The 25,290-nt window shown below is 38.0% G+C and overlaps 2 protein-coding genes and 1 long non-coding RNA gene across 7 annotated transcripts; 2 read left to right on the top strand and 1 right to left on the bottom strand.

Annotated features, from left to right (window-relative positions):
- Positions 1-697: 697 nt before the first annotated feature.
- On the bottom strand, positions 698-5,570 carry LOC135673320 (uncharacterized). Its single transcript, XR_010513276.1, has 2 exons — positions 5,378-5,570; positions 698-1,033 (listed from the first exon to the last, which is right to left on the bottom strand). It is a non-coding gene; the product is annotated as an uncharacterized LOC135673320 (long non-coding RNA).
- A 295-nt stretch (positions 5,571-5,865) lies between these two features.
- LOC135673318 (SUMO-activating enzyme subunit 2-like) lies at positions 5,866-18,062 on the top strand. Of its 5 annotated transcripts, none has more exons than XM_065182183.1 (11): positions 5,866-6,024; positions 6,140-6,229; positions 6,906-6,989; positions 7,093-7,311; positions 8,658-8,759; positions 10,390-10,845; positions 10,935-11,164; positions 12,839-12,932; positions 13,026-13,208; positions 13,326-13,423; positions 17,254-18,062. In XM_065182183.1, exons 1-11 carry the CDS (start codon positions 5,992-5,994, stop codon positions 17,609-17,611), a joined length of 1,947 nt encoding a protein of 648 aa, XP_065038255.1. In that variant the 5' UTR covers positions 5,866-5,991; the 3' UTR covers positions 17,612-18,062. The 5 variants fall into 5 exon arrangements, with proteins under 5 accessions (XP_065038255.1, XP_065038259.1, XP_065038256.1 ...); XM_065182187.1 differs by having other exon boundaries at positions 13,326-13,490; positions 17,254-17,407; XM_065182184.1 differs by having other exon boundaries at positions 6,009-6,024; positions 6,140-6,240.
- Positions 18,063-21,458: 3,396 nt separating this feature from the next.
- On the top strand, positions 21,459-22,463 carry LOC135675148 (adenylate isopentenyltransferase 5, chloroplastic-like). The gene has a single exon (XM_065185421.1). It carries the CDS (start codon positions 21,459-21,461, stop codon positions 22,461-22,463), a length of 1,005 nt encoding a protein of 334 aa, XP_065041493.1.
- Positions 22,464-25,290: the final 2,827 nt, after the last annotated feature.

Genomic DNA, 25,290 nt, shown 5'->3' with positions numbered 1-25,290 from the left:
CGACAACGCTGGAACTGCGTGTTGTCCTCCAGCTTGTCTGCAGTGCCTTCAAGTTGGGAAGGAAAACAAGCTGTGATGGAGAATTTTTGTCGAGGTGGATGAGGAAGACAGTTCGATCGATCTTCAATCATGGCGATCATGTGGCCAAAACGTGCTGCTGTCGGCCCGGCCGCAATCAAAGGAGAAGCTGCTGCTCGCTGGCCATGGGGTCTTTGAGACTAAAGCGTTGGTAGCCGCTTCACTGACAACCTCGACGACGGTCGCATCTCCATCAAACGAAGACTAACATGTTCTCCCTGCGAGGGTCGGTGCACGGAATCTCGAAGGTTTTAGGAGTCAGGTGGCAGCTACATGTTTCACCGACGAGCGCTTTACAGGTTGCAGTCCGCTTTTAGACCCACGAAGGGGGCGGTGGTGTTTAGGCGAGCGGAGTAACGTGGGCGGTGGTCGGCGGAGGCCGGAATTGCCAGCCATGTGGGCTGCAGGGATCCTGAGATCATGTTCTGCGCATCATAAACACGGTGCTGAACATCCACTTCTCTCGTCTGCTGATCCTATTATATTGTGAGTTTGTCAGCCTCATGAGATTTTAATGATTTAGGATTGCAATGTCACCATGTGAGTTTAAAAGATGGGAGGCCAATTCCCTTCCAAACTCCCCCAGGAAGAAGAAGACACTCCTTGAGTTCTACCTTAATTTGCTAACCTGTGAGCATTCTCATTAAATTGCTTCTTAAAATGAAAACAGTTTTGTCCTTCTGGTCTCACTGACCAAGCTCAAAATATTCATCATGTACAAAGCCTTCAAAAACCAGGGAACAACAGTAGCAGCACTAATCACAGTGTCAGCCCACTGCTTCGAGTCACTGCATATATATCCTTGCCCTTTCCCAGCCTTCTTCCTTCGTTCTGTAGAGTCCATTCAAGACAGTAAGACCTTCCGCCAGCAATTGAGTTGTTTGCCGAGCAAGCTGCACATCTCGCTGCCATCAGCCGTCTGCTTGCTTCCTTATCACGTATCCTGTACTTGTACCTGCATTTGCATTATATAAGAAGATCTCATCAAACGAGTCATCACATTCGATGCTGAAGTTATAATTATCCGCCACAAAGGAGGTATGGTGGTCGAACAGTCCCCTCAGGCTTGTTGAACACTCTGAAGCAGTCATCAATGACTGCAACCTCCCTCCTAAGTAGGGAGCCAACACTGGCCAGGTGGTTGCTGAAGTGGGATTTATCCCTATTTTACCCAAAGCTGCCTTAAGGTGTTTGCTACTACAACTAAAGACACATCCTTATCAAATGAACTGATGATGCACTGTTCCTCCAAAGGCGGCTAACTCCCATTGTACCATTCCTCACACTTGCCCTTGTCAACCTATAACATTTTCTGCAATCTTATCTCAAATCAAGCCCGTAAACCTGCATTGGAAGATAATATGCCTAGCAAGTCCATCGCACAGAGTTATCATGTGTGGGTTGAACACTCTGTCTCCATAGCTGATTAGTACTACTCGCCATGGCATTACCATCCGGAGTTGAGGCCCAAACCCATTTATTATCATCGGGGTTCTTAGCCAAGAAGATCCCAATAATCCCTCTTACAAGCAGGGAATGAAAATAAGCACACAATATCTGAACATTTCACCCGTGCTCATCGATTAAATCAGCAACAGTAGTAATAAAATGGGTTGTATTGATATTAATAAAAGTAATCCAGTGGCCAAGAGGGACTATGTCTATCCAAGCGTCGATCCAAATATTGATAACTGTGCTCAGATCCAACACTCCTCTTGAACCCAGTTTGGACATTCTTTACACAGTAGCAAACATTCCTCCAATTCCAAGAGCAACCACTCAAATTTGAGTTGTTCCAAGGATATAACCTACTATATTTGGTCATGAGTACCCTAACCCAAAGTAGGTTTTCATTATTGAGGAGAGGCACAAGCCTCTTGGCATAGATTGTTTTCCTAGCCAGCTTTAAGTCCTTGATCCCTAATCCACCCTCCTCCATTGAGGAGGTAATTGTATTGTCACCCAATAAGATTCATTTTGTTTCTACTCTCATCATGGTTCCAAAAAAACTCACGGGCTATTATCTCTATCTTCTTAATTATCTTATTAAAAATTCTATTATTCATTAAATATAGGCAGGATTGCATTTAAGACGTATTTGATTATAGTGACCTTTTCAGCTTAGGAGATCAACCCTTTAAACCAGCCTTAAACCTTGTTGAGAACTTTATCCACCAACACTGTTTGAGGTCTCTTCTTAAGTCTCTTGTAGTGGACATAAGATCCTAAATACTTAATGGACCAAAGTCCCTCATGCACCAAGAGAGATTAGTAGAAATCAAACGTCTATCAGCGACACCACCTCCTAGAAAGCCTTCGTTGTCTCGTCCACGAGCTCATCATGGGAGATGCACGCAGCTTTCCCAATCTTCCTGGGTTTGCCTTCAACCTGCTCTTTTTGTTTGTCCAACTCAAATAAAAAAGAGATATCGTCTCTCCTAGGGTTCATTATCTCTACATCTTTCGTATCATGGAACACTACAAAATGATTGGATAGATGAAGCCGCTCGATAGATGACCTCTCGCCCATCGGAGAGGATGCCTGTCTTATTCCAGAATGGGAAATTCACCGATGGCGAGACACTTGGCAATTTTTTCCTTTTAACAGCCATTGCAATGGCTATGTCACCAATCCCATCTATTCTTGAGGATTCGATCTTTACCTTTTATGTTCTTCCCCTATGCCTTCTCGAAACAACCAATGACTCAGGCAAATCCCCTATAATGGCAGGGGCAACGAGACCCTGGCAAGCTACCGTTTGCCTTTCCACAGAGAGATCCATACCACCAATATTGAATGCTGCCCTTAGAGAAGGTACAATCTCAGTTGTTGAACCCTCACCCAGAAAGGCATTGACCAATGGCTCAATTCCGTCACGGGGTGTGAAAACCCCAATTGAATTGAGCCAGGTGGATTAGGTCCCTATCCAAATTCTGGTCCAACCATCCCTTGGGCCACACCTTTCTATTAACCAAGTCATTTTTCCCTGGTTTGGGTTTGGGTCGCCATTGGACCTAGACCCATGGACCATATAGTAACTCACCATCTCCCTTGCGATTAGGATTTCCTATCGGCTCTTCTGTCGGAGTTGACACAGGGGGGCTGGACACAGATGAGGATGCCTCACAGCTGGACATTCGATGTCCAACCCTTTCACACTTAAAACAAATGTTAGGTAAGTTCTCATATGCAATAGTCTAGAAAAATTGTGACTCCTATTTGGATTCAAAGCCCTTGTGGAACTAGTGCGGACAGATTCAGAAGAACACACATCTGGGCAAACTTGCCCCTAGATTGGGTTAGAGTGACCTGATCTAATTTGAGGAACCTACCTACTTTGGACATAATTTACTCTAGAAAGTTTGGTTGGAGCAACTCTAGAGGGAGCTCAGGTAGTTGAATCTAGGTGGATATAGTGTTTTTCTTCTCTAAGAAGCGACTAGAAGTTCAGCTTCCATAGTATTAAGGTCAGGAGCTGCCCATGCAAGGACCATGGTCCCCCTACAAAATCTTGTTCATCTTTTCTAACGAATGAAATTGAAAACATAAGAAACCATCAGTCATGTCTACAATATTGCATCCTATTGATAAAAGATTTTACCTAAGAACTTATTGTAGAGGCTCGTATACCATTCCTCATAGGCTGAGAACACCTCCATTGGATCAGGCTCCACCCAAAGAGCAGCCCGGTTTTGTATTCGAATCAATTTCTTCTCCAACATGGAGTTCGGTTTCCTCTTTTGTTTTTCTAAAAAGATATGCCCAGGAGGAAGAGGCTTCCTGCCGCTGGGGTTGAATCAGTGTCTTCAGTAATCCCTCCCTTGCAAGCTTCGCAACAACAAAGAGATTGGCCACTAATGGATTCACATCCTGAGTCAGGTCTGGCAGAACATTAGGAGGAGGTGGAAGCGGAGCTTCCAAGGGGCTCGACACCAGCACCAGGGTTTCTCACACTAGGACCAGAGCTTCTCACACTAGCATCATGTCATTTCTTGTAGTGTTAAAGAGAGACTGCAAGTAGAGATTTTGCCTCAATATGTGGCACTGGGTTTTGATATCAGTTTAGGACAATCACCAAGTAGTCTAATGAACTATGACATGAAGGAAGATAAGGAAAAATGTGATATTCGTAAAGTAATATATAGAAAACAAAGATTCATATATAGTCACCAGGCATGACAAATGAATCATAAAATTCCTAGCAAAAATGTAAAACCAGAATCATTGGTGTCATGTTTAGCCTAAATAACTATACGCTGAGCAATTACTTTCAAGTAGTTTATTCAGTTATGCCTCAAAGGATCATCCAATGTGGAAAAAAAAAAACACAGATTTACTGAAGCAAATGCAAGAGTTGATGAGTGATACTTCTGTTTTAAAATTTCCTGTTCAATGTCTACAATTGAACATATATTGGTTTGTCATTTTATTTGGAAAAAAAAAGCCGATAGATGGCACATAATCTATTCATTTATATTCAAGAGTCATTCATTTGGTATCATGGAAAAATTGATCTCATGAAACTTGAAGTCAAAAAAAAAAAAAAGGAATTTACCTACTGTCTTGTGGTATATTTTTATGTATTATTTGATAATGAGGTGATCTTTAGTCGTTGAGCTGACCTGGGTGCCAAGTTTGATCTAATCCTTTGCCCTTAAACTAAATAAGCTTTATGTTCAGAACTCTCGCGGACTAAAACTCCAATCTATAAAGAAAAAGGATGTGCCGAAGCGGATCTAGTAGAATACTCTCATACTGCTCAAGTCAAAATCCAAGTAAAACAAGCAATAAAAAATAATAATTAAGAGAAATATATGAAAAATTATATAAGAAATTAATGCATTATCTGAAAAACCTTTTGTGTCTCATTTATGTCCAAAACAACAAGTCAGAACAGATGTTTAAATAAGTTTATGGGTGAACACGAGAAGAGAATAAACTTATATAATCTATAATTACTCAAGAATAATTAAAAGATTGATGTATGCTATATAATCTATAAAGGTCACATAGTATTATCTTTACAGTAACTATGCTTCTACCTCATATATACAATAAATGCAATGAGGATCATTCATCATATAGCAAAGGCATTAGCAAAGTCCTCCAAGAGGATCATTATTCATGTCATTTCTTCTATTACCTTACAAAATACAAACTAAAACGTAAATATTGTAATGTGGATAACTCCGGAGAAAAATATTATTCGGTATATGGATATCTTCGATCTCTTTTAAACCTAATTTGAGCACTCTTTAGTTGTATATACGACGCAAATGTAAATAGAAAAATAGGTACCCTCCGGCCAACGTTCGTCTCTCCCCATTTGCGCTCCGCCGAAGAGCTGTCGTCGTTGGGTACCGTTGGCCAAGCTCGGCAGGTGAGCAGAATCGCCGCCGCCGGCGGCGCGACGCTGCTCGCCTCTCCTCTTCTGCCGGCCTTCTCTTCATTCCCATGGGTCAACCGGCGACTGAGGGGTAGGGGTCAGATTTGTGTTCTCTTTCTTCCTTTTATACCCCTACATTATCTTGTTATTTACCAAAGGTTGAGTTGCTTTTGCTAATTAGATTTGGCCTTTTTAGTCCTAAGATTTACTCCATGCAATCCCCTAAAAAATAATAACATATAATTTCTTAATTTTTAATCATAATTTTATTTCTCACGACCCCTCAATTATCATATTCTAAATCTAAAATATGATTATATATATATATATATATATGTAATTTAAGATAAGAATTAGGAATAGTTAGTCTCACGATCAACGTTTTTACTGGTCTTTCTTTATATATATATGGCTCGTCAGATTCCCCCCTTCTCTGTCTCGCGTTTCTTCGCGCCTACACTTGCAGTCCCCCAAATTCGCCATCGACCTCTTCGTTCCGTGCTTCCGTTACCCGCTTCACGCTCCCATGGATTCGGATTCGAAGACGGAGGCGATTAAGGTGCGGTGTTGAATTCTTCTTCTGCGGTCTATTACTGTGTTTTGGTTTTTCTTTAGGTTACTTGGAAGTTGGAAGGTAACTGAAGGTGAATAATTTCTCTTTATTTGGTTTGCAGCGAGCGAAGGTGCTTATGGTGGGTGCGGGCGGCATTGGCTGCGAGTTGCTGAAGACCCTGGCGCTCTCGGGCTTTCGGGATATTCACATCGTAATTAACCGGTCACGAGCTTAAATATTTTGCTTCTTTTCTCTTGTAATTTGGCTTCGAGATTTTCGTCTGCGATGGATTTTAGATGTTTGAAATTTTAGGGTTTAGTAGAGGATAAGCTGTTTCGGGTTATCTAAACCACTTCTGTGTCTGCTAGTACTATGTGCTTTTTTGGTATTTCAGTAAAGTGCGACTAAAGTAGGTAATGATTATTATGCTTTATCAATTTGTCTTCGCGAATAAAGGTTGGACAATATCTGAAATGAAAAAAAGGAGCTACTGTGGTGTACACTACGGTCAGCGAGTCGGTTATTTGGTGAATTAATGTCACATGCTATTTATCTTCAGCGGAGGAAATTGGTTGTTGTTTATCCAAGTGAAAAATGATTGACATTTTCATGTCTCGAGGGACGCTTTTATTGGTTTGGTTGAATCTTTCTGACGCCCATTAAAGACATGATTCTGAGGTGGAAGGAGGGGAGAGAGTCATTATTTTCGAATTTTCAGAATATTAAGTGATCTGTAACAATGTTATGTTCAGAGGGAAAAAAAGCCATGCTTGTCATTGGTTTTATTTCATCCGTAAAGTTGTTGTAATAGTACTTCCTGCCATAAGAATTTTGGTGCTTGTGTTAATTATTGTTTTATATCTCTCGGTATTATTCCACATATGCAGATTGACATGGACACTATTGAAGTAAGTAACCTGAACAGGCAATTTTTGTTTCGACAAAGTCATGTGGGGCAATCTAAGGCCAAAGTATGTAAGGATTCAGTTTATCTTTTTTCTGTTGAAATTATAGTTGACTCTTCTAAAGGGTGCTGTGGTTCTGAATGTTTCATACATTGTTGGTTTTATTCAGGTTGCTCGAGATGTTGTCTTAAGGTTTATGCCTCAAATTTGTATAACACCATACCATGCAAATGTGAAGGATCCTGAGTTCAATGTGGATTTTTTAAAGAAATTTAATGTCATATTGAATGGTCTTGATAATTTAGATGCTAGACGACATGTTAACCGTCTTTGCCTGGCTGCTGAAGTTCCTCTGGTTGAAAGTGGAACAACAGGGTTTTTGGGGCAGGTAGGATCATAAATTGATTATTATTATTTCTGAAACTCTTGCATATGTATTAGTGAACCTGTGGCTAACTCGCAAACTCTTCCATCCTCAGCTTTTCTTTCTTTTGATGAAGCTGTCATCCTTAGTGTTCTTTTTAATAAAGATATTGTCATCACCATCTTTATTTACTATGATTCAGTTAGCATGTATTGTACTAATACTATATGTTTTTGCTATATACTCCATTGGTTGTCTTTTTCCTTGGAAGAAATTTGTCAGATGATATACAGATTGACATTCACACATCATAAACAAACAAACAAACAAACAAGTAAATAAAATAAATAAATTTATGGGCACTTGCCATAATATGGATATGGAAAAATCTTTGGGACAATCAATTCATCATCCCACTCCACAACATATGTATTTGGTCACATGTTGTTGCAACCGGGTGGTGTATCCAAACCATGTATTTGAATTTCTTATATTTTTCTTGAATTGACATTGACACAAGTAGATACAAAAACAAAACATTTTTCTTTAAATTAAAATTCCCTCGTAATTAATCTTGTTACCTTGATAATATGATAAATTTTTTTTTGTTAAAATTTGAATTTATCTTGTGTTTCCTGTGACTTGAGTCTTGGAATGTTATCTGCTTTCTACAAGTTTCTCTTTTTACCCTGGATTGGTGGCTGGCATGTTGCCATCCTCTCATGTAAAGTATTATTACTATTTGAGTTGTTGATGTTGTAGTTTCTCTTGGTCATGTTTTTGTTAGGTCTTAGTGTCAGTTACATTTCCACCACATATATTACAATTCACTAATTTCTAATTTTGGTAATAAACTTGATTATGGCTTTTAAGCATGCTGCTTAGCCTTGGGGCTGACAGAGTCACAGAAGTATACTGGTAGTGTAACAATTTGTCTTGTTTCAACTACTAGGAGTGCATGTGTTTTTCGTAATATGTTTTTGCAAAAGTTTTTATAGGAGCATCGGGGGAAACTAAAGTATAAAGGTAGCAGAACAATTTGTTTTATTCCAACTACCAGGAGTTCTTGACTTTTTTCTCCGTAATATATATTTGCAAAAATTTTGAATGTTGATCCCAAACTTACTTTGGCAAGTTAGCAAATTACCTGGTTTACAATTAAGCAATTTAAGAATATCTCCTACACTTTTGGCTTGCTTATTGCAGGACTAGGTAGGTTCCTAAACAACTGGTTTGTTCCCTTTCGGTTTTTGTTCTACTGCATTTACTTCAAAACTATGAATCCAATCTACGATCTTTAAAATAGACTTGCATATCTTTGTTATAGTGATTTCAGTTGATAGATATGTTTGCTTTTCCATGATGAGCAGGTTACTGTCCATATCAAGGGCCGAACTGAATGTTATGAGTGCCAGCCAAAACCGACTCCAAAGACCTATCCTGTCTGCACTATTACTAGCACTCCGTCGAAGGTTGAAACTCGAAACTCTGGCAATGATCATTACTGTCATCATAAAATTATCATTTCTTTATGTACTAAGTGAGCCATTTAAAGTAGGTGTTATTGCTCCATAACATCTTACTGCTATATGAAATGTTATTCTTCTGTGACTTATATGCTTCATATATTTTGCCTTGTACATTATACTTTTGGATACTTGTATATCATTAAAGGAAACAAGATGGTAGTGAAGGTGATGGTTTTGGGTTAAGATATTATTTTAGATTGAATGAGGCCGTTTCCAATCTAAAGAAGACAGTGAAGGTCGCAAACTAGTACAAGACCTCTGTCTGTATGAAGCTTTGGGTTAATTAAAGTCTAAAATAGTCTGTAGGTTCAACAAAAGGCATCTTGGAACCATGGTCAACCTTTATGATCACTTATGTTGCAAGTAGCAGAAGTTACATAATGGTTCTAGTCAAGGTTCGCAATACCGTACCGTACTGGTGTTTCGACCTGGGCTCGGTACCGGTACGGTACGGTATACCGAGCGGTACACCCAGGTGTGCCGAGTACTGTAGCTCTGCTACAGTGCTCTCGGACCGATAATAGACGGTCCGCGTACCGGCAACCTGTCGGACCGGTACGTACCGCCCGTACCGGGTGGTACAGTTCGGTACTGCAGACCATGGTTCTAGTTCTCCTATTTCATTGGTTAATAGGTAAGAATTGGTCAGCTTCAAGGACAAGATTCTGCCGTAGAAGGTCCCAGTTAGGAAATTGACTTGTTCTGCATAAGAAATTCATCCCATGTTGTGAGAGGGAAGTGAATCAGCTTGGCCTATGGGTTTGTTGGTTGGTTGATTCTTGTAATATCATCATTTTTAAAAAATGCCAATTTTGTGAGGCTTCAAATGAGAAACTAGTTCATTCTATTGCAGTTTGACGTTTATTCTTCCAGTTCCCAATTGTTGGTGGTACTTAAGCAAATTTTTGTTAGATTCAGATCAAGTGTAGCACAAAAGGGATTGGATCTGGTTCAGGCTATGCAAGCAATTATGGGGCTTAAGTATCAGTTCATGTAATGTTGCCTTCAGGATGTACTCCACAAAGGACATTGTGATCTTATTTTGTTCTATAACTTAGACCTGCCCAAGGGTTTCAGAGCTGGCGATCCTGTGGACAATGTAAAACTCATTCACAGAGTAGAATGTGATTCGGTTATATGCATACAGATATTGATTAATTATTTTCTACCATGGAAGCTTTGTGATGCTGATTAAAAATAACACTATTCACATTTGCATGAGAGGTTTTCCGTTTCATCGAAGTGATGCTTTTATAATTTGTGTTTTTTTACTATCTCTAATGATATATTTATTGTTTTAACTATAACTTTTGCAAAGGAGAGAACCTTATTTATATTGATTATGTGAATATTAAGTTTTGAAATTTGAAAGAAAGTTGCTTCTACTGGGAATGTGCCAAATATTTATTAAAATTATGATTAACTCAATTAGAGATCCCATACATGAAATGATTTTTTTTGTTGGGTGATACCACAGGTTAATGTAGGTTGTCTTCTTTATTTGTTTTGTTACACCCTTAGGACTTTGTATTATTAGGGTCTGTTATTCATTTGTGACTGTTATTTGTTACAGTTTGTTCACTGCATAGTTTGGGCAAAGGACTTGCTTTTTGCAAAGTTGTTCGGTGATAGAAATCAAGAGAATGATCTCTTTGTTCATACTGGTGATGGATCTGATTCAGTAAAACCTACAGATGACATATTTGAGCGAGGACTGGATGAGGTTCCTGTGCAGTATGGTAGGAAGATCTATGACCATGTTTTCGGATATAACATTGAAGTTGCTTTGGCTAATGAAGAAACATGGAAGAACAGGAGAAGACCTAGGCCGATCTTTCTTGGTGATGTGTTGCCAGAAAAACTTATCCTTCAAAATGGCAACCTTGAAAAGAATTGTTTGACTGAGGATTTATCATTGTCTGCCATGTCTTCTCTTGGTCTCAATAACCCACAGGAAATCTGGAGTCTTGCTGAGAATTCAAGATTATTTTTGGAGGCACTGAGATTATTTATTGAGAGGCGAGGAAAGGTCATCACTCCCTTCACATTTCTGTATGTCCTCTTGATTTTAATCTTCGTGTTGTCTGATTCGTTTTTTCCTTTTTCTTTGAGTTTCAGGACATTGGGAGTCTGACTTTTGACAAAGATGATCAATTGGCTATAGAATTTGTGACTGCTGCTGCAAATATTAGAGCATCTTCTTTTGGAATACCTTTACATAGCCTTTTTGATGCTAAAGGAATTGCTGGTAACATTGTCCATGCTGTTGCAACAACCAATGCCATTATTGCTGGGCTGATAGTGATTGAAGCAATCAAGGTGCTTGAAGCTGATTTTCAGAATTGCAGGTTTGTTTTAATAAACCTTTGCCAAAAAACATTTTATTTCCTTCAATTTTTGTTCTTTAAAATTTTTTGTTTCTCGGTGTTAAATACAGTTTTCAAGGGCTTGAGGATTTAACTCTCTAAGGATAAATAACCTACCTTTCTGATTTTGTTTGGTAAACCAGATAAGCAGTTAATAGGTTAAATCTAACAAAAAAGAGGATTTTAACTGAACCAAACGCAGCCTAATAGGTCACAATAATTACTTGGATGTGCTAATCATTTATTGTGATTGTTATTTAATTATCTTAGTTGCTTTTTCACAACATGAGTGTATGCCAATCAAACTTGGCATGAATTCCTTGTGCCCTGACACTTTTAACATCTACCTTGCCAACACTCAGAACACGTTGACATGCAGCACAATTGTCATGATGTGGCAAATTTATTTTTGAGTGGATTGAAAGAGATTTGCTGATTTCCTTCATATCAGAGATACCAAGTATCTACAGTACAACACTAAGGCAGTAAAGCAATAAGAAAAAAAGAAAAGAGAGAAGGGAAAGAGAAGAGGGAAGATAAAGGCCAGTAGGCCAACACAACTCACACTTCATTAATAATTCGTCTCAACATCTCCGAACACTTCTAAGCATAGAAAAGTCATCTAGACCATTTAAGACTTGAATTGGACCATATCGATACCTAGTTGCATAAATTTAGCTGATGGAAAATAATGCATGAGAGGAACTGAAAAATAAAAGAGGTGGAGGGTGTTCATGAAGGTGATTTGATAAGAGGGAGATTTAATGGTGTACATAAATGATGATTTTTTTTCCCCAAAATCAGATTATTGGGGTGTTTGGCATCATTTGTGAGAATTCTTTTCAGGCATGTCCGCTTGGACATTGTCCAAATCTATTGCCTCACAAGTTGTTTGTTTGATTTCACTATATCCTGACATCTTGAATTTTATAAATTCAACTGATACTTAAATGTAAATTATTGATTGTTTCTGAACAGAAAAATTGATGTACTGGCAGCTATGTCAATGTTGACATATATGTCTACTGAAGAATAAGGTGTTTGATGTAAATTGCTTCGCACTTATGAGCACTCCCATGCATAACGAATCTTATCTTTGCTAATTTAACCTTTTTACTTAAGTTATATACACTATAAACACTTTATTGTGATTTATAGTCTCTGCTAAATTATTGTCATTCTTATATGTGGATGTAAGTAAGCACTTGTTCATGTTAAGCAGATATGTGGTGCTCATTCTAATAGATCTGACTCTTTTGGGTAACCTTCTGATGCATATAATTAATTTCCCTGTTTGTTTGAGTAGTTTGTTAATTTAACATATAGGACAAGTTACTTCCAGCACATGCCAGTCTCAAGACATATAATATGTTCTAAAATGATAATAACATAAGATACCATAGTGTACTGTTGCTGGCTGTTTCATGTAGAGTCTATTTCAATTATGGACAAAACTGCCAATCCAGCAAGTGTTTTGTGTTTGCAGGTACTTTTTCTTTCTAGTCACCTTTTATCACTAGAATTTTGTTCTTCTTCGATTCTTTGTTTGGCTTTTTTTAGGTACATCTTTCTTAGTTCTTTTATTATGTAAATCATGGTAATTTGACTTTTTTTTTACTTTATAATGCTAATAAATGGATATTTTTGCATATTCAGGATGACTTATTGTCTGGAACATCCATGTCAAAAGATGCTTCTGATGCCAGTAGAGCCATTTGAGGCCAACAAATCTTGTTATGTGTGTTCTGAGGTCAGTATGTTGGTCCATTATGTATGGTTCCAGTTCTTTTTGTTCATTTCTCTACATGCCTTTCTTTAATGATTGCTAATAATGTATAAACAGACACCCTTGCTTCTGGAGGTAAACACCCAAACCTCAACACTGCGGGACTTTGTTGACAAGATAGTGAAAAACAAACTGGGCATGAGCTTCCCTTTGATAATGCAAGGTGCAATCCTTATCTTTGAGGGGGGTGATGATCTGGAGGAGGATATTGCAGCAAATTATGCCTTAAACCTTGACAAGGTTGTGGTGTTTTATCATTAACATATTCTTGTCATTTTTTAAAATACTTTTTAACATATTTGTTTGTTTTCTTTCTGCATGTTGCTTGTAATATTGTTGTGTTTCTTTATATTCCAGGTCTTAACAGCACTTCCTGCACCAGTTACTAGTGGGTCGATGCTTACAGTTGAGGATCTTCAGCAAGAATTATCATGCCATATAAACATTAAACACAGGTCTCTTCTGATGCTTGCTTCCGAAACCTTTAGCACCTGCAATGTGGCTTCCTCGAAACTGCAGGAGGTTATTGTTTCTATGTATTGTCTTGGGAGAACATAATTCTTGGACTTGTTTATAGAATTTATTTGATCTTCAGATTTGTTGGTTGAAATCCCTTAGTTTCCATGCTTATCACCACCTGATATGAATATCCTATGCAAAGAGAATCTGTGGGTTGTTAACCACATAAAAGCTAGGAAAAGTGGAGGCGATTGCATGATACTCATGTGTCTGTGCATCTTTGGTGGACATGGAAGAAATGGACACTGGTGTAAGATAATAACGTCTTGTACTTTCTTTTCTGAGAGATCTTAATTGTTGTACTAGTCTGCTGCCTGGTGACCTATGGAATATCTTGGAACAGAGATTTTGGTTGCATGTTAGCATTAATTAATGTGTCCAAAGTAGTAATTACCAATAAGCATTTACTTCTGAATTGTGGAGATAGAAAAAGGTAGACAAATAGGGAGAGAACAAGAGAGGAGAGTAAGATTGTAAGAAACTAGAATAAAGAAGGTGCAAGCTTTTTTCTTTCGAATCTTAAGTGCTTGATCCATTATCAAGTCCCACTATTTATAGGGGTTTAGGAGCCTCAATAAAATCAATGTAGGGAATTATTCCCAAGAGTAATCTCCTAGGGAACTTGTATACCTTTTATAAACTCAAAATGTGACTTCTAGGAGACCTAAACAACTTTAAAATAATTTATTACAACAATGAAAAAAAAGAGTACACTTAGTATAAGAGTGTACTTAATACAAAAGTATTCCCAAGGTTAGCATTTAGAAATAACAAAAGACTTCAAATTTCCACACAACTCTTAGAGATCTAGACCAACTAATTAATGACTTTATTGTTATTATTTTACCCAGAATAAGCTCTTCTGAAATTCTTTATAAAGCAAGATGTTTCTCTATCATTCTCCCCCGTTGGAAAAGAACTTGACTCTGGAGAGTGATATGCAAGATACTAGTCCAATAAGTTTGGTGCAAAGTCACGAAGTTTCTCCAAAGTAATCCAAGTGGCATCAAAAGCTGGATGATTATGCCACTTGACAAGAAAGTGTTAAGTGATGCTAGTAATAAACGTAACAAGACGGTCATAAAAAATGACCTCTATGTCATCCTTGTATTGTGGGAGAATCGATGCTTTGGGAGGGTTGTCACCTCTGCAGGAACACCAATAGATAGAAGAGGTGACTCAAAAGTATCATGATGTGGAGTTAAATCCTCTACATTGAAAATTGGACTAATATTTAAGTTGGAAGGCAAATTGAACATATATGCATTAGATCCTAGTTTTTGGATAATAGAAAAATGATCAATGACTCGGGCATGCAACTTCTTGAATGAGTTTTTAGGAGAATCTCTTAGGGCAAATGCGAACCAAGACATAGTCATCAACTTAAAACTTTTGGCTCCTACAATGTGTATTAGTAGCAAATTTGTAACTTTCATTACTTAGGACGATTTTATATCAAATCTTAGCATGCAAATCATGAATATGTTGAGCGAAAGAGTGGAATGGGTGCAAGATCAGTGGTTGTGCGAGGGGTATCGTCGAGGACAACTTCAAATGGGTTTTCTTCGATGGAGCGGTTGATTGAGTTATTGTTTACAAACTTTATTGTTGGAAAGGTTAAGTCTTAATTTTCTAGTTTCTCCCCAACTAAACATCTAAGAAGATTTTTATTAGTTAACCACCTCAGTTGACTATCAGTCTAGGGTGAAAGGATCCATGAGTGAACGTCACTATTGATTGACGCTCGTTATTATTCATAAAATAAAAACAGGATGATTAAAATGACGAGGGACGTCAAAAGTCTCATATGATCATCGGATACCTTTGGGACTAAAAGTAAAATTTTATAAGATAGTTGTGAGATCAACAATGCTTTATGGATATGAGTGTTAGGTAGATAAGAAACAATATATACAAAAAGTTTATATTGCTAAAATGAGGATGTTGAGATAGGTATATAGAGTTATTAGGAAAGAGAAAAAATATTTTTGTTCATAAATAATTAGGTATTGTTTCAATAAATGATAGGATGAGAGAGAATCATTTAATATAGTTTAGACATGTGTTTAGGAGACCTCCAGATGCGGTAGGCAGAAAAAGTGAAATGATTAATGTTAGTGATACAAGGAGAGATAGAGAAAGGCATAAAAAGACTTTAATAGAAATTATAAATAAATATTTAATTACTTTGAATTTAACTAAACATATGATTTTTCATATATCTCAATGACGACAAAAGATCCATGTAGCTGACCTCAAATAGTTGAGATTTACGGTTTTGTTGTTGTTGTTATTATAGTATATTATGATAATAAATCCAACCTTTGGAATCTATTTTAGTTGAATTACATGTGAAAATTCTTAAGAGAAATACAGAGTATGTTACAATTGACTATGAATCTCAAGAGATCCTATTGATTTTCTCCATAAAGCAGTTAACATTTAGCTAGCTGTACAATTTTGTCGTTGACCTGACTAGAAATTTTTAGGTGAATCCATATTTTCTATCCTCTTTGATTATTTGAAATCATTTTATGCCTGTTTGATTACTTTTCTTGGCATTAAATATTATTAAATATAGAATATTCATTTTCATTTAGGTGCATGGTTGAGTTCAGTTTGCTATTAGTGTTGGCTGCCATGAAGCTCTTCTGGTTCTTTATTCCACTTAATTCATTAAAATTGTTGTCATGTTCTTCCCAAGGCTATTTTCCTTTTACTGTCTGTAGCATACGAGGGACTTCCATCATTGTGATGTCATACTATTACTGTTTTGTCATGCTTATCTGTTGAAGTCAGTTTGCTCTGACCCTTTTGTAGACTCAAACTCTGCCTCTGGGGAAAGTGCTCACACCAACTAGAGTTTGGAAGGAACTTACCAATGGGTTAGAATGTTTGTGAACCAGAAAGGGCAAAAACTCATTCTCCGGATTAGTGAAGTGATCCAGGATAATAAAAGAATAGGTCTCATGGGCCAAGCCGGCTATAAGCAGTGAGTCGGAATCAATCCAGGAAGAGTATGGCTGTCACTGGATCTGGGGCTTTAGGCACAAGGTTTAACGGAGAGCCTTCTTAGACCATTTTTGGATGCAAGATCCATTTGGTTCTAGTCAAAATCTTACGAGGGAATGCATATGTGCATATAGCATGGATAAAGCATGCATATTGCAGGAAAATATCGCCACCAGTATAGGACTAATTTAATCAATCTGAAATTTTATTATGGAATCGAGGTGATGGGATATGTCCCAACCAAGATAAACTGGCTGGTTCTGCCTCTGAAATTTTATTATGGAATCTATCAGGTGGTAGTCTGGTTAGCTAGTTGCTATTTTTTCTGCAAAATTATTTAGGCTCTGAGTTTGAGCTGGAGTGGAATAGGGGTGGTGATAAATGGGAAATGAGAGGAGTCGACGGACAAAAGCAGTCAGAGCATAAGAACTAATTGAGAAGAGTTCCTACATCATATAAGATTGTGAATTGGAATGTACATGTTGAGATTAGAACCATGTCAAATGGACCTATACTTGGTGATTAAAAGCTTTGCTTTTGTTGTTGATATGAACTGCTATTTTGTCATAGTAATTTAATCCCTGTGTATTGTTGTGCATTAGATTATTGTTAATGCTTTGCCCCTGTTGTTAGTTAAAGTTTCCATATTGTCACAGGTGTAGCGCATTCCCACTGCATTATGTGCTTTAGAATTTCTGGATAAGTTAGTTCATAAACTGCATTCATGGTCACAGTTGCTTATTGCTTCATGTAGGGAGGAGTTTGACGAAGAGAAAGAACCTGACAGAATGGTTCTGTTGGGATGGACAACTCCTGAGAAAGAATCTCAGGGTGTAAGCAATGGAGAGAACATGGCTGCTGCCATTCCAGCTGCACCGGAAGCAATAAACAAGTCTGAAGAGGTTGTGGTGACTGCAGAAATTTCCAGGACAAAGAGAAAACTGTCAGAAATGTCAGAAATGACAGAGGTCCAGGAAATATTTCAGATTCTCCCAGATACTGATGCCAACAATTCCATGGATCCTCAAGAAGTTGAGGACAATGACTACGATAACGACCTCATCGTGCTTGATGAGAACCCTGAAGCAAGCAAGAAGAGGAGGTTGCAATAGCATTGAATTTTTGTAAATAGTAAAAGATATTCTTGCTTTAGCTGCAGATGAAGTAACATTAGTCATTCATTAACTGCATCTGACCGGTCGGGAAGCTAATACCATCAACTAACAAACTGTACTTGGTCTAGAGTCATTCTACCGTTGCTTGAACTTAGTCTTGGGAGATAGATGGCCTGATTGGAAGCATTTTGAAGGCAGTTCTCAATCCATCCGGGCTTACCGTTCAGCAAGGGGTTGACTTATTGTTGTGTTCTTTGACGGGAATCACAAGTAGATCTAGCCATGACATGTTGCCATATTTAGCTCATGTAACTTTGTTAGACTTCCTCTGCTCATTCAATGAATGTGTTATTATAATCTTGAGTTGCCAAAACCCTTTTCACAGTTAGTTGGCTTGCAACTTAGGTTGTATCAACTGCTTTTGTATAAAGTGATACTGTTTCTACCATCGTCCATAAACATTTCCAGTTGGATGCATAATTGGAATGGTGATATGATCGTTATTTTTGGTCAAACTTCATATGGTTATTGTTATATTCATAATGAAAGAATATTGACTCGACGATCAACCATCTGTCACCGTCGACTCTTGCTTAGCATTATCTTAGCTGTGGCAACACAGAACAAAGGGATTTCCTGCTCAGTCTAGTGAATGTTGAAGCTACGTGATTGTTCATATGAAATTGATCAATCAATTCATGCACATGAATGTGTTGCTAATATCAGTTCTTGTGCTAACGATTTCGGTTCTGATTCGAATCAAAACTATATATTTTAAATTTTTTAGCAATAATAAATAATCATAATTATGTTTCAAAATTTGTATAAAGGTTACAAAATAGATGTATCTCTGTACATGTAATGATCTGACCATTAAGCAAAGGCAGATAATCTATTGAGATAGGTCGAGATAATACCATATAGTAAATGCTTATGATTTTGGAAGATAAACTTTGCGAATTTATGTCCGTGAATTTTGTGGCAGTCATCAGCGACGTATGTTTCTTAAACAATACCGTAAAAAATGGTGTGTGTGCTGTCCGTTGACATTAAAGCTCAACGTTAGGGTTCCGATCATCTGCATATGCATGCATAGTACCTTCTATTTCTTGCTCAGAATTGGAAGCTCGAGTCTAATGAATGTTGAAACTCCGCGATTGTTTTATAATAATTGCTAATATTGACTCTCAACAAGTGGAATCTAAAACAAACCAGTGGATTTAATTCACTTGCCACCTACAACTAGAAAAGCCATAAATCCATAATTATACCTCTATAATATTTCGACTATAATTTAATTTCTCATGACTCTTCACTATATAATAAAAATCCTCAGGTTATCACACAGAGGAGAGGATAGACAATATAATATATCACATCAAATCACCCCATATTATCTTTATCTAATCTAAGCTATTCATTTCAAATACGTGATAATTTTCAAGTTTCTAACTAATTTAAGTATACTCTCATAGGTTCTAACGACTGGATTTAACACCCTCTTTAGTTCGATTGATAATATACTCAAGTCAACAAAGTCAAGTTCAACAAAATCAAGTTTGTAACCAAGATAATATTTTTTGCAAAAGCTTTGTATTGAAAGATTTTACGATATACTCAAAATCATTTATATAGAGGATTTCCTAAGGACAAAAAAAAAAAGAGAAAAAAATAAAAAGAAAGTCACTACATGAGAGGTAGAATATCCATCACTATCACTTCTTTCTCATCAACTTCCATAGAGTCGAATGTAAGAGCAGCAATAACAATTAAGAGATGTCATTGTGTTTGGTATTATTGATCTTCTAGCGATCATCTCCGAGGTGAAAACTTCTTCCTCCTCTGGGAAGCCCACCACCTCTTTAATCGGTGCCCTTTCAATTTCTTCATCGAGTTCAACCTCATCACTCACCATAAGAGTTAAAAATTTAATGTGGTCGCATAATTGCTTATTCTCGACAAAGTGAATTTGATCGTCTATAAGGACCAAATGACTTAGGAGACACCTCCGCTTGACCATTTGATTACCTAATGATTAGCATAGATTAACAATATGGCATTACCTCATTAAAGAAAGACAATCCGAGATCACAATCTCTCTAAATTGTTGATGGTTTGAAATCCGTTTACATGAAGCAATCTGATTGGCACACACCTGTAATCATCATCCAATATATTGGACACCTTAAACATTAGTACGGTGGTGGTATACCAAATTCATTTACTAAAGATTGAGGATTCATAACCTCGTCTGACAAAGATTTTGACATATCATTGTAAGGTCATACACTCGAATCCCATCTTCACTGTTAATCCTTCGTCAAAAAACTCTCTAGAAATTAGATCCAAATTTCTAATAAGACAGTTCAATAAGGCTCATTAATAAAGCTAGCACTCAACTTCCTACCGATAACCGATAAATTGATTGTCCTATAACCAAACTGATTTGGCTTGGTTCTAGTTTGATTCAATCTTTTAGAATCACTAGCTTGATTTGATTGTACTTACCATTTTGGAGTCATCTAGTTCAAACTGAACTGGGACTAGAGAGAAAGCTAACTGGTTGAGATGCATGAATACTCATCCCCTTCATTTCTTGAGTACCTTTGCCCTTGCATTTAATGGCTTCTTACTTTGCATAAATGCATGGATCCCATCTTGCCTCATCTTATCCAAGCCACTGAATCTTCACTAAATCTAAGAGTTAGGCTACTTTTCCGGAGCAATTGATCTAGATATTGGAAAGAAAGGATCATGTTTTGAGGAACAAGATTAAATTCGTTATAAAGATCAATTGACATGGGAGAGTATCCAAATTTTTTTCATTAAGGTAAGATCAAATTTAGTACCAAATATTTTTAGGGGGGAAGAATGTAATCATCAACATAAATTAGATTCAGAATAATTTTAAATTTAATCAATAAAAGGGGTATATTTTATATCAATTAGAATATATATTTTCTTTTGAGTGGTTTTGGATAATTGGATAACCTAAAAGTGTAGCGTGAACTATGATCATATTCACTCGTTTAAGATAAGAAACAAATAAAATTTTATTATTTAAATAATAATTATAAAAACTCTTGAGGTACTCATAACCTCGATAGAATTCTCGCTCCTCTCCTATATAAGGATTGGTAGAGACTCCTCGTTCATCAATGACAGAGTGAAGTCCTAATCCGAGAGAGGAGACATGTGATGATCTTTTTCTTTAACTCTCTTTTGATATTTATTTATCATACTAATTTCATAGTTTAGTATTTAGATGATAAATAATCTTATTTAGGTTGATTAGAGATTTTCTAGAAAAAAAGTTTAAAATTATTAATCGATGTTTTGGATCGAAATACATGCAACCATGATTTAATTATTTTTTTTTAAAATTATTTGAGACTCTTTGACCTGCATTTACTTCATAAAATTTTATCTAAATTTTTCCATGAATTCTAGAATTTTTAATTCAAAGTTATCGATTCGTTAAGATTTTTAATTCATAAAAAATAATTTTACAACCTTGTTAATTATATTTATATTTTAGTTAATTTGACCGCTATGTTATGATATTTGAAAGATTAGAATTATCATTATGGAATTTTTAAGTTTTTGTTATATATATATATATATATATATATATATATATATATATATATATAACTGATTTATGTTTGAATGATTTGATACTGATTTCGACTTATTGATATTTCTACATGATATATAACTGATCTTTGTTTCTCGTATTGAGAACTACTCAGCATTGCATAACTTTGTTATTTATGTTTCAGATTCCAATATCATCGATCGCTAAGTAGCATTGGGTGGAGACGTGCAGCTGCATTCCTTCGACATGGACTCCTCCAGCCTCTCACACAGCAAGGAGAAGGTCGTCTTCGTCCTCGGCGTCACCGGAAGCGGCAAGTCCAAGCTCGCCATCGCTCTCGCCAAGTGCTTCAATGGCGAGGTCGTCAACTCCGACAAGATGCAGGTGTATGACGGCATCCCTGTCATCACCAACAAGGTAACCGAGGAGGAGAAAGAGGACGTCCCCCACCACCTCATCGGCGGAGTGCACCCGGAAGGGAACTTCACGGCCGCTGACTTTCGCCGCGAGGCCACGCGCTTGGTCGAGGCCATCCTCGCCCGAGGTCGCCTCCCCATCATCGCCGGCGGATCCAACTCGTACGTGAAGAAGCTAGTCGAGGGGGACGGATGCGGCTTCCGCTCCCGGTACGACTGCTGCTTCGTGTGGGTGGACGTGGACCTGACGGTGCTCCGCGACTTCGTGTATGCGCGGGTGGACAAGATGGTGGAGCTAGGGCTGGTGGAGGAGGCGCGGTCGATGTTCAAGCCCGACGGCGACTACAGTACGGGCATCCGGCTGTCGATCGGCGTACGGGAGATGCACCTCTACTTCCAGTCAGAGGAAGGCGCCGACGAGGAGACGAAGGCGAGGCTGCTGGAGGCCAGCTTAGACAAGGTCAAGGCCAATACATTCGATCTGACTTGCAGTCAGCTGCAGAAGATCCAGGGGTTCCGCGTGATGGGGTGGGACTTGCACCGGGTCGATTCGACCGAGTTCTTTCGCCAGCGAGGGCAGGGCGCCGAGGAGGAGCTCTGGAAGGAGGTCGTGTGGGCGCCCAGTGCCGAGATCGTACGAAGCTTTTTAGCCACCGAGAACAAGAATGAGACCGACGTCGTTGCGGAGGTTGCACCAGTCAAGGTTGAGGATGAGACTGTGTGTGCTGAGAAAACTGTGGAGAAGGAGAGCCAGGTCGTTGCAAAGGGCACCGAGAGTGAGGAGAGAAGGGTGTCGTCATACACAGGGCTGAGTAGTGCCATGACATGCGCGTAACGCTGCATTTTGTTCCCATGCAATATCTGAACTAATTACATATTAAAGATTATCCAGAACAAGCAAAATTCCACCTATACGTGGATTGAAAGAGTAACTCTTGTATGATCGATAGCTCCGTCGCCTTCTCTAAAAACATACTATACTATTTGGAATAATATACTATAATAGTTCAGGATGAAGTCGATAGATTATTCGGATTGGATTGGATTGTATCGGAAAAGAATTCTCAAAGAATATTATTATCCTCGAAAGAGAAATATGTTTTCTGCATTCATGCCGTCATTCGTAGATCAATTTCATATAAAGTAATGCATGCGTAGATGAAGGCTTATGTGCTACAGCTAAAGAAGATGACAAGTGCCGTGGGAGATTTCTGCTATGGCTGCTTATCAAACCATCGATCGGGGCCCAAAAACTCGATGCTGCTGAGGAAGCCTTGCAACTGTTCGGGTGGGAGAGTCTTTAACCAGCTGACTCTTCCAGAGGTATTTGAACCTGCTCCGATGTTTCCATCCTCTACATAGGTCATTTGGTACCTGAGGTTGCAGATGAAGAACAGAGCTCAGCATTTCTTCACCGTATTAGTTTCACTTGGGGAGATTCTAAGCTAGTAGCAGTAGTGGCATCGCAGATAGATTGTTCTTATATGACTTAGGTGATACAAGACGACTGTGAAGGAGGCAAGAGTTGCTTACTGATTTGGTATGACATGCCAAGCATCCCACCCTTCAGGCCTAATGGTGGATGGCATCCACGTCTTATGGAACACTACTGTGGAGTGTTGGTTCCATGCTCTTCCCAAGTAGGTCATTTTTGTAGCACGAATGGTGCAGTACTTGAACACGAACCCGCCAGGGCTGTCGGCACTCGTCTTGGCATGCGCAGTTAACCAACCGCCGTCCACCGAGTTCAGCACGCATCGCTGCGACACACAGTTTAAGCTCAATAACCAAGGTTACGACTATGATTTCTCTATACTAATAGAAGGGATGTTGTTACGATGCATCATTAAGCTTCGATCTATCTTGGGATGTAGGGAATAAAATACACTGTAGATGGATTGACCAAAGCCGAAGATGAAATCAATAGCGCCTTCGATCCAACACTTATCGAAGTGGTGTCGTCCTTGATAGTCACATAACGTGTCTTGGTAGCCGATGAAGGCGCAGTCGTGGAACGAGTTCCTGTCTCCTCCCACTAGTGCTGCTACTGCCTGCAGATGCCTTTCACTTCCGGACTTGAATGTGTTCTGCCAGGAAGCAAGATTATTACGTCTGTGTCAGTATAGTTGCAATGTGCAAAGAGAGAGAGAGAGAGAGAGAGCAGTGGTTTATCATTGAGGTTATATTCGAGCTAGGGATATAAGATACTGATGCTTGTAGTCACAGTAGTTTTGTCTGTTCAAGGTTGATCATTCCAAATTGTGATGTTTTCAGGCACAAGATTATGTCTCTGAGAGAGAGAGAGAGAGAGAGAGAGAGAGAGAGAGAGAGAGAGAGAGAGAGACTGATGTTCGTAGTCACAGTAGTTTTTAGAGCATGCGTTGCATTCTTCTTCTTTTGCTGCTATTGCTTGTGTATCTTTGCGTTTGCAGTGGAGAGTAAAATTAATGGTGCGGGATGGAATTCTTACAACAAATCCAATATTTCGAGCAACAAAATCGTTTGCAAAGACGCTGAAAGTGGAAGAGTTCATAGTGCCGAAACGCGACGCATCATCGCTCCACGTAATCAGAGTATTCTTCGAACCCTCGCCTTGCAGCACAATGAATCCTTTTGAGGCTGGTATCAAGACCTTCTCTCTGTAACAACACCACCAGAAAAATATATATATCTATATAGACCTGAAATTAAGATTACTACAATATTTTATTTTGAAATACATCATGATAATCATAATTTACATTCAAAATCATCCAGAAACTCTGAGATAAATATACTTCAAAAAGAAAGAGTATGATGGACAAACCTGTAAGTTCCTTGTTTGATATAAATTTGTATCCACTGTGAGTTGCCATCAGGGAGTGAGTCAATAGCAGATTGAAGAGTCGTGAAATTTCCTTGCCCACTTTGATCAACAATGATGACTCTTGTGATGTATGCAGCTCCATCTGTGGAGAAGACACAGCAACTCAGAGCCCACAGCAACAGCCACCACCACCACCACCACCTGAGGAACTGCTGCATCTTGAAACAATATCTTAAAACTGAGCTTGGAACAAATGGTTTGCAGAATATTTATAAAGCACTCTGAGACCTGTGTTGTTTCCTCATATATTCATGCATTTGCATTACATATTAATTTTCCAAGTTATATTTTGTATCTGAATATTGAGGCATTTGTGTTACCCAATTCAGTGTTTTAGATGGACAACACTCCTATGAATGGTGAATACATATCGAAATTTCATATTTTAGTCCAGGTTAAATGCTTGATCAAAATAATTCATAAAATATTATTTAAATTGATATAAACTATTATATTCCTCTTTCAGTTTTTATACATGGTATCGAGGCAAATACCGTCAACTACCAGTAATATAAAAAATATGAAAAATAATAAATATGAAGTTTTTTAGGGTACCAATATGAATTAAAAATTTTCCGATCTCTCCTTAAAGAACTAAATGATAACTAATTATAAGGAGATATATATACATATATACATATATGTATATAGGCAGTGTCATCTTCTATGCTGACATGGCAAGGTCAGTCGGTTGACTAAAGTGTTGAGTTCTAATTGATCAAAAATATTGATCATATCATTTACTTCTCCATTGTGCTCTAAGATGAAGACTCAATCAGGTTGAGGTACAATGTCC

Source organism: Musa acuminata, chromosome BXJ1-5, assembly GCF_036884655.1.
Source record: "Musa acuminata AAA Group cultivar baxijiao chromosome BXJ1-5, Cavendish_Baxijiao_AAA, whole genome shotgun sequence".
Taxonomy (NCBI): Eukaryota; Viridiplantae; Streptophyta; class Magnoliopsida; order Zingiberales; family Musaceae; genus Musa; species Musa acuminata.
This window is presented reverse-complemented; position numbering and strand designations above follow the sequence as displayed.